At 28.4% G+C, this 22,894-nt stretch overlaps 2 protein-coding genes and 1 non-coding gene across 3 annotated transcripts in view; all 3 read left to right on the top strand.

Annotated features, from left to right (window-relative positions):
• The first annotated feature begins 3,766 nt into the window (after window positions 1-3,766).
• Window positions 3,767-5,273, top strand: LOC141526675 (uncharacterized). The gene is made up of 3 exons (XM_074241746.1): window positions 3,767-3,929; window positions 4,050-4,110; window positions 4,418-5,273. The coding sequence occupies exons 1-3, from the start codon at window positions 3,767-3,769 to the stop codon at window positions 5,271-5,273; spliced, it is 1,080 nt and encodes a 359-aa protein (XP_074097847.1).
• Window positions 5,274-6,110: 837 nt separating this feature from the next.
• Trnas-gcu (transfer RNA serine (anticodon GCU)) lies at window positions 6,111-6,192 on the top strand. The gene has a single exon. It is a non-coding gene; the product is annotated as a tRNA-Ser (tRNA).
• A 3,724-nt stretch (window positions 6,193-9,916) lies between these two features.
• The window catches only part of LOC141524388 (uncharacterized), a 43,109-nt gene continuing 30,131 nt past the window's right edge, over window positions 9,917-22,894 (top strand). Inside the window, exon 1 of the mRNA XM_074238239.1 lies at window positions 9,917-10,066. The gene's annotated coding sequence lies outside the window, so the exon portion shown is untranslated. The remainder of the gene's footprint in view (window positions 10,067-22,894) is intronic.

The raw sequence follows: 22,894 nt of genomic DNA, 5'->3' as shown, positions 1-22,894 counted from the left end.
CCAAGAAAATATTTTTCTTCCAAATTATTTTCTTGAGCGAAAAAAAAAATTTTTTTTGACACAAGAAATTTCACTTATTCCAACAAAATTAATTTTTTTGCTTTAAGAATACGTATCTTGATCGAAGAAAATTTATTTAAGCCAAGAAAATCTTCTTGTTTTAAGAAAATTCAGCCTCTTGCTCCAAAAAATTTAGTTCTTGATAGAAGTAAATTTTGTCTTCAGAAAATTTTTTTCTTGCTTCCCTAAAGTATCTAAAAATCTTGATCAAATATAAAAATTTATTGTATCAAGTATTTATGATAATTTGAATTAAAAAAAAAATTACTTCAGACACCCGAAAATTTTCTTGAGCCAAGAATTTATCTCTCCAGTCAAAAAATTTTTCTTTCTGTGTAATAAATTAAAAATCAATTTTTTTAGCTATGAATTAAACTTGATAAATGTTAATTTTTGCGTGCTAATTAAATGTAAGCTTTCTTATCATTCATAGTTATATAAAATAATATATTGTGTAGCTGAATAAAATAAATTTTCTATTTATGGTAATTGAAATAATTGTAAAAGTGACTAATAATCAAACACATTATTGAAATATTAATAAATAAATTTCATTGAATTTAACATTCTTTGTTTGAAACTACTGGTGACTGTTTTCAGAGACTCCATTGTATTGTTGAAGGTAACAGAATATGAACTGATAACTCGATAACACTACTATTATTGCGAGTTTGTACTAGTTCAACTATTATATAAGTTCAATGTCCTCGAGTAAAAAAAAGGAGGAGAGAGAGAAAAAGATACATAAATAGAAAATGTATGCTTTATTGAATATAAAAGTTGTTTTGTGTAACTATAAGCTAAAAATTGATACCTCATTCAATTGAATAAATTTTCAAGTAATATTTATTCCGGAAAAAAATATTGGAGATTTTTCCAATCGAGTTAATTGAAGAAAAACCCATTGTTAACTGCTATATCATTGTTCCTTGCATCATTTACTATTTATTGTTGTGTTAAGCATAAATGAGATAATTCAACATGCAATTCAAAAGGACATTTAAAAAAATAATCCAAATTGCAATCTACAGGATGTTATTCTCCATTGTTTATTACGAAAAAAGTTTCAATGCTCAATAAATTAAAAAAATAAAATTTCTTTAGTTACTCCGATTGAAGTGAATGTAAATAGTAACAGTTCGATGGTTAATTGATCTGATAATTTCGCAGTTGGATAAATACTTGGAATGGTTAATCAATATTTAAATCACGATAAGCTGAACTCTTCAATGATATCCATACCTGAAATATTGCACGCCTCATAACACAATTTTTAATTATTAATCAATAATTGATTTAATATTTAAACAGTAATAAATATTGACTCGCAATTAAGAAATTTTGTATGATATTGGAAACAACGATTGTTAAAAAATTTATTTTTTCATAAATAAATTATTACTGTTATTCAACGTTTTAACTAAAAAAAAAAAAAAAAAAATAAAAAAATAAAAAAAAATAAAAAAATGTTTCATTTCTCGTAGAAAACAATCGAAATATTATGAAAGTTCTTACAAAGCTATAGCTTCAATTTTCTTCCAACTAAAAATTTTCTACGCTGGAAATTAACAATATAAAATACCGAGATTCTTATTTTTTTCATTGCTGAAAACAAAACTATTAACTCCATATTGCGCAAGAAAACCGCATCATACTATAAACAATAACATTTATTTTGAAACCGCAGCATCTGGTAGAGCAGGTGTTATCCATTTTAAAGTCTCTGGAATAGAAGTAATAGTAAAAGCGATAACATTTTCACTTGTTTGAGTTAGGTTGATCAAAAGAATAAAATTGAAACCAATCAATAAATTAGTGAAGAATATCTATTATTTTTTCATGTTAAATAAAAAGTATTGGATAAAAATGAAAATTAGTTTTTTTAAGATTTCTAGTTCTTTTACGAAGTCTAGTGGCTGTATCCAGTGGCTATTTCTTTTAACAATTATCGATTTTAAAATAATTGATTTTTTACAAATATAAGAAAATTTTTATTTTACTATTACTTTAAAAATTACTTCCGTTTTGGCGTATTAAAGAAATTTCTGGTTATTTCATCAATAAAACAGAGTAACTATTCAAGTGCCAACACATAAGGGTGCAACGCCCTATCGATCTTTCTTTACTCTCTCGTGCACTTTTATGATACACAGTTATACTCAAGTGATGGTTTAAAATAAATTAGATGTAAGCGAGCTTTTGTTAAATGTAAAATAATTTTTGAACCAGTGATTATTGTCATTAAAAATTGAAAGTAGGATATTATTTATTTTCGCTTTTACAAATTATAAAATAAAAAAATAATATTTCCAACAGGTAATGTCAAAAAAAAAGTATAAAATTCAATGAAACGTCAATCTAATGAATATATTGTTGCATTAAAAATTTGTAAATGATAAGCGTTAAATTATATTCGTAGCTTTATAAGAGTTGTCAACAGTGAAATAAAAGTCAGTGGCAAAATGCATCGAATATCTATCAGTATTTATTCATTACTTTTTTTTTGTTTACTGTTAGTTTTAGTAAAACAAGGCATAACTCAAGTGGATGTATTGTCTGACATTAATTTTAATATGGCTAATTTGGGTCATTATGGATTGGTTCGTCCGAAAACAAACTCAAGCTTATTTACCGTGCAAGAATTGTTGAGAAGAAAGGTTAAATTCCTTGAAAAAATGGTTAACTGCATAAATAATAAAAGTCGATCATTATTTTGTAGAATTGTTCGGAGAGTACACAGATTTAATGAAAAAATACATAAAAGAATAACAAATCGAATTAGTACTCGTAAGTAAAAATCTTAATTCCAATTTTTAATGAATTGCATATGTGATTTTTCAAATATCTATCTTGTATACATTATTTTGAAGGAAAAAAAATTGTATTGACGAAGTATGTTTTTCTTGAATTTTTAGATTTTTTCGAACTATCACCCAAAGCAAAAGCCAGACGAATGCAAGGGGTAATGCATAGATTTTGGACAAAATACTGTTTAAAAGAATCCTTCTCCGTTAAAGTTGTATATGAAAATTGTGTTTTGATTGCAAAAATATACAAAATGGAACAAAAAATAGGATTCTTGAAATTTTTCGCAAAAAATGAACGTAAAATATTAACAAATATTAACCCTAAAGATCCACCTTTTCCAGAAATAATAAAACGCACTTACAAAGCTATGCAGCGTAAGATCGAAGCAAAATAAAACAAGTTTAATTGTAACTAATAACATTATCAATAAGAGGAAAATTGAAGTATAATATAATAAGTACAACCTTAGAATTATCGTTAATTATTTTATCATCTTGTGTAATACTTCTATTTATAAAATCCTTAATAATAAAGCATAACATATTAAATAGATATGAAATAAATTTAAAAACAATGATATTGAGAATATTTTCCGTGCACAATAAATCATTTAACTCCTTTGAGTCGATTTAAAATGTTATTATTATTTCTTTGATTATCATGATTATTTTCATGATTATTATGATTATGATGATGATCATTATTATTGTAATAAAAGTATACTGCTTATAACTTTTATGGTATTCAATTTATTCCGGTATATATATTATATTTACGGGGATTAAAATCATAATCAATATTTAACATCCAATTATAAATCTGTCATTGATAAAACTGTGAGTATACATTGTAATTAAATTCTAATCGTATATTTTAGTTTAGTTTAATTTTAATCTCCATGAGGAAATCTAGTGTTGATCAAATTTATAAAGCTCTGCTTGTCCTTTGGACAGCAGAATCTTATAATAAAATATTCACTTATTCAGATAAATTCAAAAATACTGCTATTGACGTAAATGTATCGAAATTAAACTCTCACGATCTTGGTATTTTAAATTACGGTAATAATGAATAATTAATTTTATTGTGACTCATGAAATTAAATAACAATTATATACCTGTGATCATAGCTAGAATAGATTATTTGGCAAGAAATACAGGCTTTTATTCACCTATTTCAGAACAAGACAGAAGCATTAATATTACCTGTAAAACGAGTAATACGTCTCTTTTAACTCAAAGGTAGATAAATAAATTTGAATAAATAATATTACTGAAAATCGTAGGTTTGCAATTAGAAAAAAAAAGTATCAATAATTAAATTTTTTTTTTAACTAATTTATTATACGTGAGTAATGAATACTGTTCGTTGAGAACACTTTATCTATTGAAAATATTGTAAACCTTGTGATTTTCAGAGTATTATGATTAATATTGTAATCTCGTTGATACTATTATTATTAATAAATAATATGATGGTGTAATAAGTTAATTCCAACAATTCTAATTCCTAAGAAACAATTATAGACTATTAATATTTTTGTTGCAGGTTAGAGAGAGGTAGCAGATTCTCTGGGAACTTAACAGAAGAAGATTTGTGCGCTCTTAATATTACTCACACAGTTCCACGTCGTTGTATATTTACTGCACAATTAACACAAATTCTTAACCTATTGAATGAACGGCAAAAATTAATTGTTCAAATAGGTGCAAACGGATATGAAGCAAAATCAATAGAAAATTTAATGGATTACATTATAGAAAATCTTAATAAAAGTATTCAAAAACTAATAAATGCTGTAGAGACAGGTACTCGACCCAATGAAACCCTTTTGTATGAATTGTTTCGATGGCTTCCTGATGGTTTAGAGCCTTATCCATGTGACTTATCTAAACTTACAACAAAAACAACAACTACAACCACAACAACCACAACTACAACTACGACAACAACTACTACGACAACTACAACTACAACTACAACAACAACTACTACAACAACAACAACAACGACAACTACAACCACAACAACAACTACTACTACGACTACAACTACAACAACGACAACTACACCTAAGCCTACAACAACTACAACGCCTAAACCTACAACAACTACAACGACAACTACAATCACAACTACAACAACAACTACGACTACAACCACAACAACAACTACTACTACCACTACGACTACAACTACTACCACTACTACAACACCTAAACCTACAACAACAACTACAGAGTCATGGTGGGATGATCTATTTTTCCCGGATTTCAGTACTTCTACAACACTATCTCCTCCAACCCCTTCAGAATTAGAACAACCTCAACAAACATTTCCTACCTATCCCGAGCCATCAACAGTAGGTGATCCTTTTCCTCCTCCAAGTATTGAAAATCGTTAGCAATTTTATTAACCGTTTAGATAATAAATATTTTATTGTATCCACGCTTGATGAAATATATTATTTTTATAAACGCACCAAATGCGCTACTACACTATACAATTCCAAGCGATCAATAGTTTCATTTTTGCATCAAAATATTACGAGATACATTTCGATTATCTTTACATTTATGACTTTTAAAATTCTTTTATAATTATTAATTAATTTTTTTTTTATCCAAGTAAATCCATTTATTTCGCGAGTCTGATTTTTCTAAAAAAATTATCTGTAGAGTAAGTTTTTTTTAATATGTTGTGATCTTGATTAGAATAATAAATTTCACAGAGTACTTGCGTGACTTAGAAGATAACTCAGAAGATGAGGAATGAATAAAAGGAATGTCTGAGGAAATAATATCATAACTTGAATGTTTGTGAAGAATAATCCACTGGAAATCAAGGCTTTATTCAATCTAAAATTTGTTAAAATACATCGGTCTTGGTGTAATCATCTAATAAAAATTTTTTCATAATTTACTTGAAAAATTTTCACATTACACGCTACCTTAATCTTTACGGCAATATTTTATTTTTTACGATAATATCACAGTAAAAAAACAAACTCTAAGAAGATAGTTTTATTGTTTTGCTAAAGTAGTAAAAGCCGCATATTTTAAATAGGATCGGAAGCTTTTTAATATAATTTCATTAGGGTAAATATTCAAGAGTATTATTTTAGGGAAGATCATTTCGTAATATTGAGATCAAAATGACTGGTTCGTAACAACTTTAGGATATCACAAAAAAAAAAGCAGAAAATTATAGTATGTCATTTTAAAAGCTCCCGAGGCAGCAGGACGAGGTGGCCGAGTGGTTAAGGCGTTGGACTGCTAATCCAATGTGCTCTGCACGCGTGGGTTCGAATCCCATCCTCGTCGGAGTTTTCTTTTGGTAAACTGAGCAATTTTAATATTTTTTTCATTGATTTTAAACAGTCTTGTTTAAAAACACAAGAAAAAAAGAGTTTTTAGTTTATTAACGAACAATAATCATAGAGTTTTATAAATTGGGTTCATCTCACATGAACACGTGCTACAGGAAAGCTTTCTAGGGGTAAAACCAATAACTTTCCGATTTTTGAAAATTTTTAATTTTCTTAGCGGAAAGTTAAAAAATTTATCAAAAAATAAAGAATGTTTTTTATGATATTATTTTTTGCTTTTTCACACAAAATCATGACGCAATAATAGAAAAAATTGAGTTCAGCAGTTGGATTGCAGTCGTCTAGAAAGGAAGGAAATAAAGTTTGGGCAGACGTTTTATCGTTTTTTATCTGCATTGCGTGTAGCATTCACTACTTCATTTCATCTAAGAGCCGATTTTCATCGCTTCAATTCTTTTCTATCAATATTATTGTACTTATTGTCCAGAATTATTCTACTTACTTTTGCAAATCTTGATTATGTTCTTAGATACACTGATAGAAAAGCTGGATTTAGATGAAAATTTTTTTTCTATTTTTACAATTCTAGAATAGCACTAAGCAAACTCAAATGAAAATTAATTGCGCATATTTTTAAAAAAGCTAAGGGAATCTTAATGTAAAATATGTAGACTATATATCACGTTGGTCCAATGTTCGTCTCTACCGCCTTTCTTACTGAGATTTCCATCGTTTAAGTATCCCTTGTGGGTGCTAAAAAAATTTGCATGAATTATAGCTTTTTTCACACTTACAGACGAAAATAAAACTCCGTTTTTTTTTTTATTATTGCGATGGTATTTATCTTAGCGCAACGATTAAAAACAATAAAAAAAACACACGCAAAAACAAATAATAAAAATGAACAGTCAATGAATAGATAACCGGCGTCGATATTCGCGGATAAAATATCCTTGCCAGAACATCCTCGGAAAAAATATTTTAGTGACAAAATATGCATTGTCGCAATATCTTTTACAAAATATCCCGACAAATATGAAGAATAAATGTAAAAAAATTATGGGACAAATTATTTATGAGATAACGAGAAAATTACGCTCATAAAATCCACGACAAAAAAGCACAACATCGTAACGAGCTTATGAGCTGGTCTATTTTTGAATTTGTTCAATGTATTTCGTTTTAGAAATCTAAGCCATGATTTACGTTGAATTAATTGAATTTTTTCACTAATTTTATTAATTGTAATTTAATCTTAATCAATTCAAGTTCATCTAGTTTTTTTTTAGAATTATGTTCTGTATTTATTAAGATAAAAGTTGTACACAGAAAGAAATTTTTGAGTCAAGCGTAAATTTTCTTAAATAAAGAAAATCTTAAGGAAGATTGAAAATTTTTTGAATGAAGTTAAAATTTTTTGAACTAAGTTAAATTTTTTTAAGCCAAGAAAATTTCTTCTTGCTCCAAAATAACTTCGGTCTTCCTTACAATTTTCTTGGTTCAAGAAATTTTTTTTTTCTGTGTAAAAAAATTTCTTACTCTTTGTATTTTTTGAATTATTCTGTTATATACTTTTATGATATCTAGTATTTTTGTTCAAAGATTTTTTATCCATGGATATTTTGCATGGGTATTTTTCGACGGAAGGATATTTTCTCCAAGGATATAAAATCATAGAACCAATAAATAAAGATTTGATTTTTCTTTTTCTACATATTATCTTATTATCTTTTTACATAAAGGAATCTTCAATAGACGTCAGGGTAAATCAAGTCAACGAGCCATGAAACAAGTGCATATTGTAACGATAAGGGTGGCAGTTCAGTCCGTAAAGGGCAACGTGGGTAAGATTATGTTTACATGTACTCAGTTAATAGTTGATACAACCGATATTTTGCTTTTTATCCATGTTATATCTTTGTCTACATGTATCGTAGATAAGCAATTATATAAACATATATGTAATAATTTATAGACCAGAAAATTAAGTCGTAAATTGTGATTGGTCAATTTTCGTAATATAAAAAAATATGATTATAAATATTAAATTAGCCGATTTATCAGAAAAATTCATATTAGCTTATCATATTTGTATTATGAAATAGCAGAAATTTTGACGATTAGACTGTTATCTGGTAATAATTTATAAATTTTTTTATTAACTGATGAATTGAGAGTCGAAAGTATTAGTGTAGTTGAAAGCAATATAATTGCAGCTTCGTAAAGCAACTCAGCACTTTTTCTATTCTTTAGCTGTCTCGATATTGGAGTAGAGCCAAGACAAATATCAATTTTACGTCATCCTGAAAATTACTACTCCGTTCGTTTAGGTTCTCAGTAGACTGCCAAATTGAACATCTTATCCATTTTATCGATATTCAAACGACTAAATGGAAAATCCTTATCGGTTATTGACTTTTTATCGTAATTTTATTTTATTTTTCATTCGAATTACCACTTTCAATAAAATTAAACATTATGTTGTATAAGATTGCTGCAAGCGAATCTATATTACAGAAATTTGAAAAGTATGTCAATAAAAGATTATTATTACCAGGGACACGAGAAATTTTTTTGTGTGTCCCAGAGAATGTCCGAGCGATAAGATTTCTATGACACTGTAATTCAAACAGTTATGATAAAGCCCGAGGATATTTTATCATAGCTATAATTAATCTTTAACGAGTTAAATGGGTTCCAAAGCAAAAAAAAATTGATATTTACCAGATTTTTTTTTTTTTTTTTTTTTTTCCAGATTACATATTTTTTTATTAAAAACGTAAAGTATATAAAAAACGAACTAATTATTTAACTAATGGCGGTGATTACGATAAGTCGATAGCCGGAAACCAAATTCACACGGAAAAATCTAAATTTATTTCTTTCTTCATTTTTAGCTATTTTTTTTTTTTATAAAACGAAAATTAACAATACTTAATAGGCGCTCAGTAGCCTATCGGATCCGACGGTTGCTAACCAAAGCATTGGACTGGGTTCGAGTCTAGCGTACAGCAATGAATATTTTCAATATTCATTCAAGTGTATTATTCTGCTCAGCCCAAAAAAAAAATAATAAAACGAGTTCTAATCTCAAAAGTTTACCCCCTACCGTAGTCGCTCATGACCTTAGTAGTTTATGCGACTTTTAAACAAATAAAGAAAAGAAAAATAATTAGTGCTTATTTTTTTAATTTACTTTTAGTATTTTAAATTTAAATAATGACTTTAGGACGAAATTTTTTTAAAATGAAGTGAATAAAGCTGCAATATACTACAGTACATATTGCCTAATATTCACAGTCACTCTATCCAATAAAGTATTGAGGGTGGGCTTACATAATCACGAGTCTTGATCCTCGGAAATGCCATAAAGTCGGAAGCGATCGGATATAATCCTTGCCAAAGATATTTCTCTGCTCTCAGCTTTAAAAGAGATTAAAAATTCAATAAAAGTTTATTTTTTCTGAAATAAAAAAACCCGATTTAAACAATATAAAAATTTAATTGATCAATTGAATATTGAAACTTTGAAAATAGCTTTTCCTACGTTGAATTTTTCGGGTGGTGAAAAGCAAGCGGGTTGAATTGATGAAACTACAGCGCCACCACTTCGTGAATTTTCATATTTTATATACGGCCCTGACAGGTTGAAGAGCTCCCTTCGGCGTGCCGCCGGTTTGCAGTCTCGTGTCAGCTCTCACCGTGAAAGTATCGCCGTTCATGCATCGCTTTTAAATGTAATTTAAACATTATTCAAACTCAATTAACACTTTGTTTTTTGATTCATTTATAAATTTAAATTTGGTGTTATTTGAGTGACAATTATTTAAGTGAATTTATTCAATGGAGAACGACGTACGATGGAGACGGTAAACAAAACTTTATTACTAAATTATATGATTCAGGATATTTTTTAATTTGTTCAATTAAAAACACAAAACAGCTATTTTTAAAAATTATAATTATAAAAAATAAAATACACAGTACGTATTGTGTGTCATAATTTTTTAAGTACACTCGTTGACACTTGACATCTTTTGAAATTCAAAAAAAATTTTTTTTTGACTCACTTTTTAGTGCTACAACGCCCAGTGACAAGCTCCTAATTTACATTTTATGTAACGCGTTCACATAAATAAATTAATGTCATTAAAAAAGAATTTCCTCTTGGTAAAAAAAATTTTTTTTATGAATAAAAATTTAACGCGAAAATTTGATTAGTCAAATTTAAATTGAAGCAAATAATTAAAAAATGTAAGGACTTGAAAAAAAAAATTTTAGATAATTAATGCAGAAGATCAAAACACAATTTCGTTTAATGTTTCAACAAGAAGTGAAATTTTCGATTAGGAATGCAAAGCAGACCCACAAATTATAAATAACGATGTCATTTCACACTGTCAGTCAGTTATGCGTACTTTACCCATGAGATTTACGGAGTACAAAATTGCAATCGAGAAGGGTGAAGTTAGATCTGAAGGACCGCATCTGAGGGTAAAAAGCTAGGGGTTGTTTTCGTATCAAACTTATGTCATACCGATTAAATTGATTAAAATACCAATTATTTTTTAACATGTACACAGCAATTAATTTTTTAATTTAAAAAATTGAAAAGTTTTTAGGGAATTTTTAAAATAAAAGCAATTTACTTTTATTTTTTTTATAAATAATAATATAAATAAACAATTACTCAAAGAAAGGAAATACTAATACTGTAGTGTTTGAATTGTAAAAAAGGTATGTGTGTATACATTTATATACCCAGTCTTACTCAATGGTGGAGAGCGGCTGCGCCTCCTTCGATCTTCTGAGTGCTTTTATATGAGAAACGAGAACAAGAGAAGTAAAAAAGGAAATCCCTAGTGGGTGGAGAGGCTAAAGGGTTAATAAAAGCTCGGTGAAACGAGCTATCCAACGATTTTTTACATATATTACATAATCTTATGGGAGCCGTCAGTACTACTATTACACCACATATAAAACCCTCTGGTTAAGATAAAAGCACAAGTATAATAATAAAAATAAAAAAATATATTTTCATTAAAAGCTGATCTCTCTTCTGTGATTTTTAAATGCCAAGAAATGTAGTATTTTTTTTTTTAAACAATATTATAAATTATGCTCAATTTATCAAATGTATGATAGATCTATAAAATCTCCGTAGAGGAAAAACTTATGCGTAAGAAATTTTTTGATTAATTTTAGATGTTTAGCACCTATAAAACAACTTGAGCCTTACAACTCCTATAATATTTTACTACCCTTGGATCCTAGGTGTGAGGATACATAGGGATCTCATGTGTTCGTAACAGTAGATATATAGATATGCAAGTAAAGAACAGAAGATCTGGCGATGGAGGGTGGGATCAAGAGCACTTTGGTTTACCCCACAATCATTTACGCGATTCCTGTTGTGATGAAAAAGTCGGAAGCCCAAGAACCCTCGATCAAGTCCAACGAGATATTATTTACCCCCTCCCCCATTATTTTGGCTGCTATCAAAGAACTAAAAATTAATTGACTTAGTTTTTGTAATTAATCATGTGGAAAAACTTATAAAGGACTCGAAAGCCGCTGAAACTGCTACAAAATTTATTTTTTGAAAGAAAACCATCGAACTATTCACGGACTGTAATTAGGAAAAAAATAATTGATGTTATATTTACTCAATTCAATAAAAACGAATATTTCAATTTATAAGTGTGATAATCGTTAAATTTTCTGGTAGATATTAAATTAACTTTAATTAAATTTCACCGGTGAGTATGTGGGTAAACAGGTAAATTTTTGAGACCGAAATATGCCAGACCTACCCTTCATATAATTTCCAGCCAATTCCATCATACCAAAAGACTGTGGCGAAATTCACCCCTTTCTAAAAAGAAAAAGCGAATTCCTACACCCTATTTCTATTCACGAGCAATGCAATGCCATTTTCTGTTCATCCTACCTCTTCATGGTTGACAAAAGGGGTCGAACTCATGGTGCAGTCGGTTGAGGGTTCGTCAAGGGTGAAATTCATCCCTACAAACGCACATTGGATAGTTCCTTAACACGCAATTCGCTTAGCGGCAGTAAAGATGCGCGCGGTTCGCGTGCATTGCGGGACTTTGAGATACCGAAAGAAGGGCCATGTTCATGTATATGGATCGGCTACATATTATATTATATTGTATTGTATGAATGTATGTATACGTAGGTATATACATATACCTAACATTATAATATGCGTTTTTTTTCGTCTATAGACGTTCTGGAGGGACTGAGTGATTCCCGAGGTACTTTAACTTTGTAAATATCTCAACGGTAGGGCAAAATAGGGAGCGAAGCGATGCAAGTTGATTTCAAAAATTCTTGAGATCTGTATGTACATATATATATATATATATATATATATATATATATATATATATTTCATTGGCGTATATATAAGGGTATACTTTTTTTTTTTCGTACGTATAATGGATGAATAACGTTTTCTTTTTCTACCAATGCTGAGTTGTCGCAAAATTCCATTCTACCCCATTCTTTTACTCTGTGCTTTACTTCCTACTACTACATTTCATCCCTCGGGCGTGCCCCGCCGTAAGTACTGAATTATTTTCTTGTTTTATTTTACAAGACACTTGGACATTTTGGTTGTCTGAAGAAAGAAAAATGTTCAGACACATCCTTACCTCAAGACTTTATTTATGTATGGAAATTTCAATGGATTTCACGTCAGGCTTATATATAATATTACACACTACGGCTCGTTGGTTACCAAGATTTTTATTTTTATACTGAAAAAAACTCAGCACCTGCATTCTTGTCTTACCAACTTTTATCATGAAATTTTATGTATTAATACTAAATAATTATTGTCAAATGCTACTAAGATTAATTTTGTAAAAAATAATCAATAGAATTATCTGCAATTAACATTTTTACGGTTACGAAATTTGGTAAATATTTACAACTAGACGGAAAAAACAAGATGACATATTCCAGATTATACTCAATGATATCTGTGGTGAAAAAAAATTTCAGATAGTAGCTAGAAAAATCCAGATTATACTTCGTGATATCTGGATTATACTCATTGTAATCTGGATTATACTCATTGTAATCTGGATTATATTCATTGCAATCTGGATTATACTAGCTACTATCTAAAATTTTTTTTCAGTTAGTATAATCTGGGATGATATCCAGTGTCATCTTGTTCTTCTCGTCTAGGGTCAACCATTTCAATTTTCATTTTTTTGAACGAAATTCCTATTTGATTTTATTGATATATTTTTTTTTTTTAAATACATAAAATCACAATTTTAACAAATTTTCAATTTTTTTATGTATTTTTCAAAAAAATGTATCTCAAAAATATCAAAAAAAGATAAAATAAAAATTTTATCTAAAAAAAAATAAGAGCTAAAATTTTTTCCAACTTTTGAAGGCAAAAAAGCTACCGAAATCTTTATTTTTTTCTTTCACGAAATTTTTTGTCATAAATCCGCTGTAAAAACTAGCATAATCAAAAAAAAATTTGAAAATGTTAATTTTTAACCTAGTTATAGCCCAAAATGGGCACTTGTGAATAATTGCCCGAAATTTGCTAACTACAAGAGAAATAAACGAAATTATTTGCAAAAAGTTGAGAGTAACATGAATTTATAACGGGTTGTAATTTTAATATAATAAAAAATTGTATTATTCAAAAGCAATAAAGAAATTGTTTTTATAGTGGTCAATAAAAATAAAATCTCAGCATAAAAACACGAAGAGTAAGATTATCATTTGATCATGTAATTTTATAAACGACATCAGCATACCCTTTTTACGTTCACCTTAGAGATGATGTATTGGGTAATTACTGTTATTATATCTGACACTCAAGTGATGTTAATGGTCCGAATATAATAATTGACCAGACAATCAATGAACCAATCTCGATAATCAATGAAAATTGCCTTAAAATGAAACTCCTCACCAAACAAGATATCGGTTATTATATATTTATTATTATATAGTTATTATTATAATATTAAATAATAATAAAATTTTTAATTTATAATTTCATAAAACAATATTTCAACTTTTTAATTTAAAGTAATTTCAAACTTCTAAACTTGAAGTTAAAATAAACAAATTAGCTTGTCATGTTTGTTAATATCGCGCGTTTTTTAAGGTCAAGTAAATTGTAAAGATTTATGTTTCAGTCAAGTCACATAAAAAAAAAAAAACAAATTAACTTGTCTGTATTGATTGTAATAAATGAATAAAATTATAAATTACTTACATTGCTGTAAATCACTTTTTTCCCCAATTAGTTTTCATTCCATTGTTGAACCTTGAATTATTTTTTCAACGTGTTGACGCTTCAATTGAAAAAAAAAAAAAAAAAAAATATTATTTCATCCAATATTCCAAGCTCTTGACGCTTACATTTTTAATTAATTCACTGAAAATGGAACTACGATAAGTATTTAGAGCGTTTCTTTTATAAGTAATGTTAAAATAACACATTTACATTTTTTTTTTTATTTTATAAATAAATGATGATACTAAAATTAACATAAATTATGATAATAAATTTAAGAGACATTGGACCATTTTTAAAATTTTTAAATTAATAAATTATAAAAAAAAAAAAAACTTTAAAAAGATAATTTTACATTTAAGAATTTTAAAAAAACTTTAAGTGGAATTTAAAAAATAAATTTTACGATTAATTTTTTTGTAAAACATCAAAAGCTGCATTGATAGAACTCCAACACATAAGTTGAATAAACAAACGCCATAAATTTTATTTGAAGGCTGATTTTTATCGCTTGAGTTGTCACGTGCATTGGGCGTTTGATTTATGAAATCGACTTAGGTGCATTGTAAGCTATATCTAAAAAGTTTACCAAAATGTATGATAATTGATTAATTATGTTTATTTAATAAATGCTGTTGTAATCAACAATCTCGACGCTGTACACCGTAGCACTTGATGAAGTGATGTAAAAATTTTCTGATACATTTAGAAACACAACTTATGCTTGACAAAAAAAAATTTGGCAAGTGTCGAGTTAAATAAATAATAAAATTAACATAAAACAACTGTAATACAAATTCTATTTATTTTTGAGAGTATCAAGGAATAAGTTTTCACGTAGTTTATTTTTCTTAATGGTTTATTATTCAAATGGCTTGAAAGAATTGATGGGCGTACTTGATATTTTGGTGCTAAATGTATACAAACGAAGAAAGGTAAACTGCTGAATAGGCAGGATTTGCATTGTCAGTTTTTCTTCAGCCGTTTATTTAACTTTGTCGCAGGCTCAATTGTCACAGATATGTGTCGACGTAGACACTCTCTCACGAGCCAGTTGACAATTCAAAGCAAACGAAAGAAGTTGTACATGTGTGCAAAAGTTTGTTATTTATTAAAACTTCTTTGAATTTGTAATATTTAATTGAGTATGTAAATAATTCTAATGTATAATTCTAATGACATACAAAGAAAAAAAAAGACATTGTTTAATTTTTTTTTTTTTTGTGGACGTCTTCATATTTTTTTTTACAAACGATTCACATGGGATCGGAAAAAACATCGGAACGTGTCCGAAATTGCCTCGATTGCTTGGCGTGACTCCAAAAATTATGAAAGCACGAAAAAATTTTCATTCGTACACAACTGGAATCGTTAAAATTATCTGAAAAATACGGAACGTGTACAGAAAAAAAGTAGAAAAATAATCGTGTATGTGTAGAAAAGTAGGTGTAGTTGAGATTTGGATACAATCAAATGTAAAAAGGAATGAAAGTGCCAAAAAAGATTTCTGCTGATTCTTGAGGTTTAGCTTCCGGATCCCATTTAATCTTGAAAGAAGTCTCTAGAGATAACTTTAGAAGCTTGCTATAGCTGATATGTACTTTTCCTATATGTGTTGGACGGTTCACCCATCACATAAAATGGATTGGGACAATCTTAACAGTTGTGTAACCGTATTATCTACCTTTTTAAATATATGTCTATGCTATAAAAAAAAATTGGATTAACTATTTTATTTTATCATAAATACTTCAGGTACTAACAACTTAACAAGTAACAAAAATACGTGATCTAATTTACACTAGAGTATAAAGAAAAATTTTAAATTTCCATTTACTACCGCTAAATTTTAATTCTTCTATTTCAGAGCAAATGTTTCTTAAAAAAATAGTCGTAAATCTTTGCCTACTTCATCTTGTCTATGGTAAATTTATAATGTGTTTAGATGATGCAAAAAGGCATTCAAAAAGGTAAAATATATATTTAGGTCAAGTATACACTGCAGACACTCTATTTAACTTACTTTGCTCTTGCCATTTCAAGTTTTAATGATGGACTTTTTATTGAAGTTTTTTAAATCAATTTTTTTCTTTTTATTACTTTCATCATTTTAGTATGTTATCAAATTTTTATTACTCATCCCCAGATAACTCTTTTTCTGTCATAAATTTTTTTTTCATTGATAAAATTTATAGTTGATTCAATTTTAATGTTTAATCGTAATATTACTTATTATTAAAAGTAATGTATTATTATTATTATTATTATTATTATTATTATAGCTTACAATAATAGCAGTGCATGGATCTATTGAATCTATATCAATAATTTGAATTTATTCTTGATATATTTTCTGCACATTTCGTTATGTATGAAAATAGAATTAAACTACGATAATTGAATAAATATTCAAGTCTTGACAGATCAAGTGAAGGAATTAGTTCAGTTCAGTAAAGTGTAGATGTGTAAATCGATCGTATGAATAATTAATTTCTTTAAAATAGAAATGTCTTTAAAAATTTTCAAATTTATTTAGTTTTAAAAAAAAAAGTTATTTAAAATTGTAATTAAAATACGAAAATAACTTAAAGGATTATTTAAAGCTTTAAAAAAAAAGTGATTTATATTTTTGCTTACTGAAATTAAATTTTACAACACGTCCTAGTTCTTACAAGTTAAAAATGTAACTTGGGATCTACATTACAGCATTTGAAGTTTTAAAATTCTACTGTGACGAACTTTTTCAATGCAGATAACTAGTTTCTAAGTTTTGGAATAAAGGTTGGCTAAAGTTTAGACAAAACAAGTCAAAAATGAAACAATAGTTTACGAGAAAAAGTATTCCAATAAATTGAAAAGATTTGTAATTACAGAACGACCTGGAGTATCCGGATTATTGAAGTGGAAACAATACTCTCTGAAAGTGATAAATATTTTGCCTGTAGCGTTCGAAGGCTTAGCGGAAGCAAAGAGAAAAGAGAACGAATAATACTGGAGTTAGAGCGAGGCTAACGCCGGTGATAAATCGACATTTCTATACGAATCCTGTAGTATAGTCTACCGGGACGAGCGTTTGATAAACGTTGCTCTAAACTGATAGTGAGGATTCATGATAATGTCATCTCATTTTTTGTAGTTTAATTTCCTCTTTTTATTTCGTTCGAATTTTCCACCACTCTAATAACATCCGAAAATCATTTAGAAAAAGGAAATACAATTTTTTTTTTTATCTGGAAAAATTGTAGCAATTTCATTTCAGTTGTATGAACATGAGTGTGTCATAACAATGAAAAAATATTCTTTATTATTTTCTTTTTGTATTTCATTATTTTTTACATTCTATTTTATACAGATACACAAATAATCTCGGATAAAACAGTACGATGAAGTAAATGTGTATTGTGCAGTATGCAATATGAATGAGTTTGCTCATTGAGTGTATAAATTAAATAGACGTAGGCATAAACCAAAAAAAAAATATTGCGAAAAAATGTTAGACTAACGAATTGCCAGAGGATAAATATGTTTAAAAGACTTTCTATCTACTGGAATTTCTTGCTCGATTGCTTGGAAGAATTATGTGTGTATCTGCTACCCTCTCTTTCAGCTCTATTGGATGAAAATCTATGTCTGAGTTTAAGGATGAAAAGAAATCGCTGGACTGTACAAGTAAATTATGTTCTTTTATGATTGAACAATTTACTCAATGCAACGAATTTATTTATTTTTTTATTTTCACACACATTATTATTATTATAAAATTATTAGGGGTTTTTTAGGGGTTTCACTTACGAGAATAATGAGGAAATTTAATGAAAGATAACGAATTTATTTAAATTTGTCAATGACCAGCGGCCAAACTACAGAAACAAGAAGGAGAAATGGTAAGGGAGAGACACAAAAAATGGAAATGTTGACGTTATAACAAAGGCTAGAAGCCTTGACAAAATTGCATTCATGCAATGCATACTTTACTTTGATAAAGAGAAGGAAAAACGGAATGAGGTAGAATAAAAAAAATTTTCTTAATTTTCATGCTCAAGAGAATAAAGAGAAATGTGTAGAAAGAACATGGCAAAAAAACTAATTCAAAGTATATTTTAGAAAGCAAATTCTTCAAAATTGAATTGGTTCTAGCCTCTGAATCGGACTACCCATGGGACACTTTGTTGTCTTCAGAACTTGGATAGATCTCAACATACTCGTCTCTTATAAAAATCTACCTTTTCTTATACTTGTTTCTCTTCTCAACCACTCTTACTCGTCTCATCTTATGCTTTTATTTTATTTTTTAATTTTCCTTTTTTCATCTTCTTCGGTTCTTCTTCGTCTTCCTCAATTTCTCGTTTCAATGACTTACTATCATCTAATTCAGTCTTGAGGACAGTAGTAAAAGCAAAAAAAAGAATTTTCCAACGTAGAGGCTGAATATTATATAGTTACCAACCTTGTCTCGAGTAGATAAAAATAATAAAAATACAAAAAATAACTCAAGTAGAGAAGAATTTAAATTATCAAGAGAATGAAATTTACCGAGTACTCAAAGTCAATCTGAACTTGAAAAAAAAAAAAGTTTTACGTGAATAAACATATTAATTATCAAACATCAATTTAATAAAAATAATAATAATAAAGTGGATAATAAGAGTAGCGTGAAAAAAAATGAAAAAAGTAAGCATGCAGATTAAAATTAAAAAGTCAAGTGTATAAAGGTTTTACATGAACAATTTTACACCGGGATAATTTCAACTGGCACAAGTATATGTATGCAATTTTACCCACGCGAAGTTCGATCGCAACCGTTTGCCCCACTTAGGTGTACATATAATTCCTACAGGTTTGGCAATAATGAAATATACACCCTCGTAAACTTTTAATACACGTGCAAACAATTTTCATCCTCAATTGTTTGCACAGCATCTATATAATGCCATAAAAATAAACCGCGGTATTAATTATAATTATAAACCTGAAAGCCCTATTTACACTGTTGAATTCTGTCGAGGTATCCTAAAGGATTAAAATCAACTGCGACTGTGGTTGGAACTAGCTGTGAAGTTCTCACTTACAGTTTGTCTGGTCTGCTGATTCAATTTCAAACCAACAACTTCATTCAGCTTGAAACTAAGTTTGTTTCATCTCAAAAGGATCTCTCGTCGCGAATATCAAAATCATCTATGTTCATACACACAAGTACAAGTCCCAACATTTGCATATTCCAATTCGTCGCAGGTATATATGTCATTATCCCAAGTTTCTATCGATTAACTTATGAAGAAAACAGCCAAGATTCAAGATAAATGGAAAAACTTGAAGTCAAAGTCTGAAATATTTAATAGACTTTTGACTACTCAATCCAACAACACATATTTGTATCTGCACATATTCAGCTGTCTGATCCCTATTAATTCTAAACAAAGTGTGTGATGGCGTTGATTTTCGCCGGGAATTATGCATCCAACCCTTCCTAGATGAAGGGTGGAAAAGCCTCGTCTACGTCCTCTAGCATTTCTGTCCCTCTCTTATTAAAGTGAGAGAAAATTCAGGAGTAGTCCAGATAGAGCTGTGCAGAATGTACTCCAGTGCGCATTCGCGTACATACGCAACATCGTCCATCTCCAGCTTCAGTGATCGTTCTCAAGAGAACGGGTCGCCTCTTGAATAAAAATTCATCTGGCCTCTCTGTTATGTCCCTTTGGCATTTCTCGTGAGGTAGTTTTGCATGGGCAACATGCCAACGAGTGTGTCTAGTCTTCAATATTACTGTCTTCTATTCTCTAGCAATCGCCCAGAAGTCCATCTTTCTCAGACAGACTTACAATGTACCGAGTTAAGCCACTTGAGAATCTCAAATCTACGATCGATTTGATGTGTTATGTATATTTGAGAAAATAGAACCGATGCAATTATGCATCGAATTAAATTCCAATATTCAGTTCGAGAGTACTTGATAAGAGTAATTCTGTACTAACAATTAACTTTTAATTTAATATAATTACTTTTGCCATTATTTGTATTTATTTATCGATCATTACGGCTGATGATCCTATCCAGGATATTCCAATCTCTAGTATACAGGCTCGAAGGTTGCTATGACAACCCCCAGCACTTGCAGAGGTGCTCAAACTTACCCTTTATTCCTCTCTGATGTAGTTCGTAACCTTCACCCCCAATGTATATTTTTATTTTGTTAATTTAAATTATTATTTTTGTTTAAATTCTTAAATTTTCAAGTTCATTATGCAAAAATTGATTTCCATTTTCATTTATTTATCAATACCAAATTTTTTTTTATTGGTACAATTTCATTGTTCAACTTTACCCCTCAAATTTTCTCATATGCATGCAATTATTGCTAATCAGAAATTAAATTAAATTCAACATTTTTAAAAATTATTTTTTTGGTAATAAAATTCAATTTTAACATTTCTCAATTATTATTCAAATGACAATACATAATAAAAAAATTCTGATTGAATGTCAATCTTTACAAAATTAATATCAAGTTGTTTTTCTTTTCAATTGATGCGTAAATTTTGTTAAACATTTTTCCATTGAATTTATACAAATAAAAATGGAATGCAAACAATTTTTTTTCTCCTTATTTTTAAATATTTGCTCTCGATTCTTCAATATTTTGTTTTTAATAATCACCTGTACATATTTCACTAACATCTTTTCAATATTGTAAATAGAAGTAATAATTTAAATATGTGCTTGAAAATATTTGAAGTTTATTCAACGCTATTTGATTATGAAAAGCAAATATTTTCAGTATTTATTGCTTCAATAAAAGTGACGTTTAATTAATAAATATCTTATTTTTATCAATTAAAAAACTCCGTTTTAATTTTTTTTTTAATTAAGTATTTTAAATTAAAATTAAAATATTTTTCAATCTAAAAACATTATCTTTAACAGTAAATTTTCCGTGAATATAAATTTCCTTAAAACAATATTTCGCTATTAATAAAATAGAATTAAATTTATGACTACACTAACTCTCTTAACACTTAATATTATTTTTTGTAAACATCTGGCTGAAAAATATGAATGAATTAATAATTAGCTGAGTTAAATATAGTGTTATTCTATTTTATTTTTCATTTTCTCGACTACTCTAATTACTCCATTGTATTCCGGCCGTGCTAGTTACCAGTGACTCACAGTCTAATTTAAAACTTTATTTTTGTACTTTTATCATCACAATAGGTATTTTGTGACATTGGTGCGATTGTTACGAATAATTTAAATGCTTAATCACTTCATTGAACAATAGCGTCAATTAAAAACCATATTGCTTTATACTAAACTTAAATTTATTTTTTTATCATCATCTAAATTAATTATAAAGACACACAGCTTCAGTCCGTTGCATAATTATTATTACTTATATTTTTTGCTCTAAAAAGAATTGAGCAACATAATGATTCAGATCAGTGATTAATCGAGTCAAGTTAATCGAAAACAAACACTATTCTAAGTATTAAATGAGACGTAAAAAATTTTAAAATCAATATTCATAAATTTAAAAAAAATTTTATAAAAAATCCACAAGTTAGTTTTTATGTCACGGATTATGATTTATCATTATCAGTTTCAGTTACAATATCATGGATACGCAATTTACATGCAGAGTTAAGACTACCGATGTTCAAGTTCTCGAGTTCCAGTTTCCTTTCTATTCGCTGTTAATACAGCTCCGAGTTTCAGTGTAGCCTTTGTGACATTGAAAAAGCTCTTCTGATTCTTCTTCGTTCGTTCAAGACCATAATTGGTAGAAGTAATGAGCTCTTTCCTTCATCGTCTTCATTTATTGTTTTTACTTTTTTTTTTTTTTTTTTTTTTTTTATTATTATTTTTGTCTTTTTCTTCTTCTTATTCTTTATACTCAGGTCTTAAGACAATAAAGTGTAAATCAACATCTTAAATCAAAAAACAGGAATTTCTCTTAAAATATTGGGTTTTAAAATTAAAGGATACATTTAATAACATTGATTACAGTAGTTGAAATTATTCAGTGAATTAACTCGGAAATACTACCATAGTGGAAGAAGAGTACAGCAAAATATCGTTAGATACATGGATTTATTTATGACCTATAAATTTATGCAGAATTCTGAGCTGACTCTGTTGAGAAGAGAAAAGGACTCTACTCCCTGAAACACTTGAAAAGGATAAGTGCCGTCAAGGAAAATTGTAGAGTGAACCCCTGGGTCAAATTCATCCCTCATTTTCCTTTTACCTCTCAGTCTTATTCTCTCTTATCCACTTAACTATCTCACTTTATTTCTCTCGTTTGTACTTCTGCTAAGCCCTACTAATTGAGAATTAATATAAGTACCACTCGATCTTACTCTCTCTTTGCCATTATCAACAATTAAGCTATTTTATTCTA

This window comes from Cotesia typhae, unplaced genomic scaffold (genome assembly GCF_013202065.1).
Source record: "Cotesia typhae breed Kobodo isofemale line unplaced genomic scaffold, CoteBio_Ctyphae contig_11, whole genome shotgun sequence".
Taxonomy (NCBI): Eukaryota; Metazoa; Arthropoda; class Insecta; order Hymenoptera; family Braconidae; genus Cotesia; species Cotesia typhae.
Note: the sequence above shows the minus strand (reverse complement) of the source record. Positions and strands in the feature narration are given on the sequence as shown.

Bases quoted from the DNA above. Each gene is read 5' to 3' on its own strand.
- LOC141526675 (XM_074241746.1), top strand. From the start codon at position 3,767: ATGAGGAAATCTAGTGTTGATCAAATTTATAAAGCTCTGCTTGTCCTT. The intron at 3,930-4,049 runs GTAATAATGAAT...CACCTATTTCAG, and splicing joins TCTTGGTATTTTAAATTACG to AACAAGACAGAAGCATTAAT. The intron at 4,111-4,417 runs GTAGATAAATAA...TTTTTGTTGCAG, and splicing joins ACGTCTCTTTTAACTCAAAG to GTTAGAGAGAGGTAGCAGAT.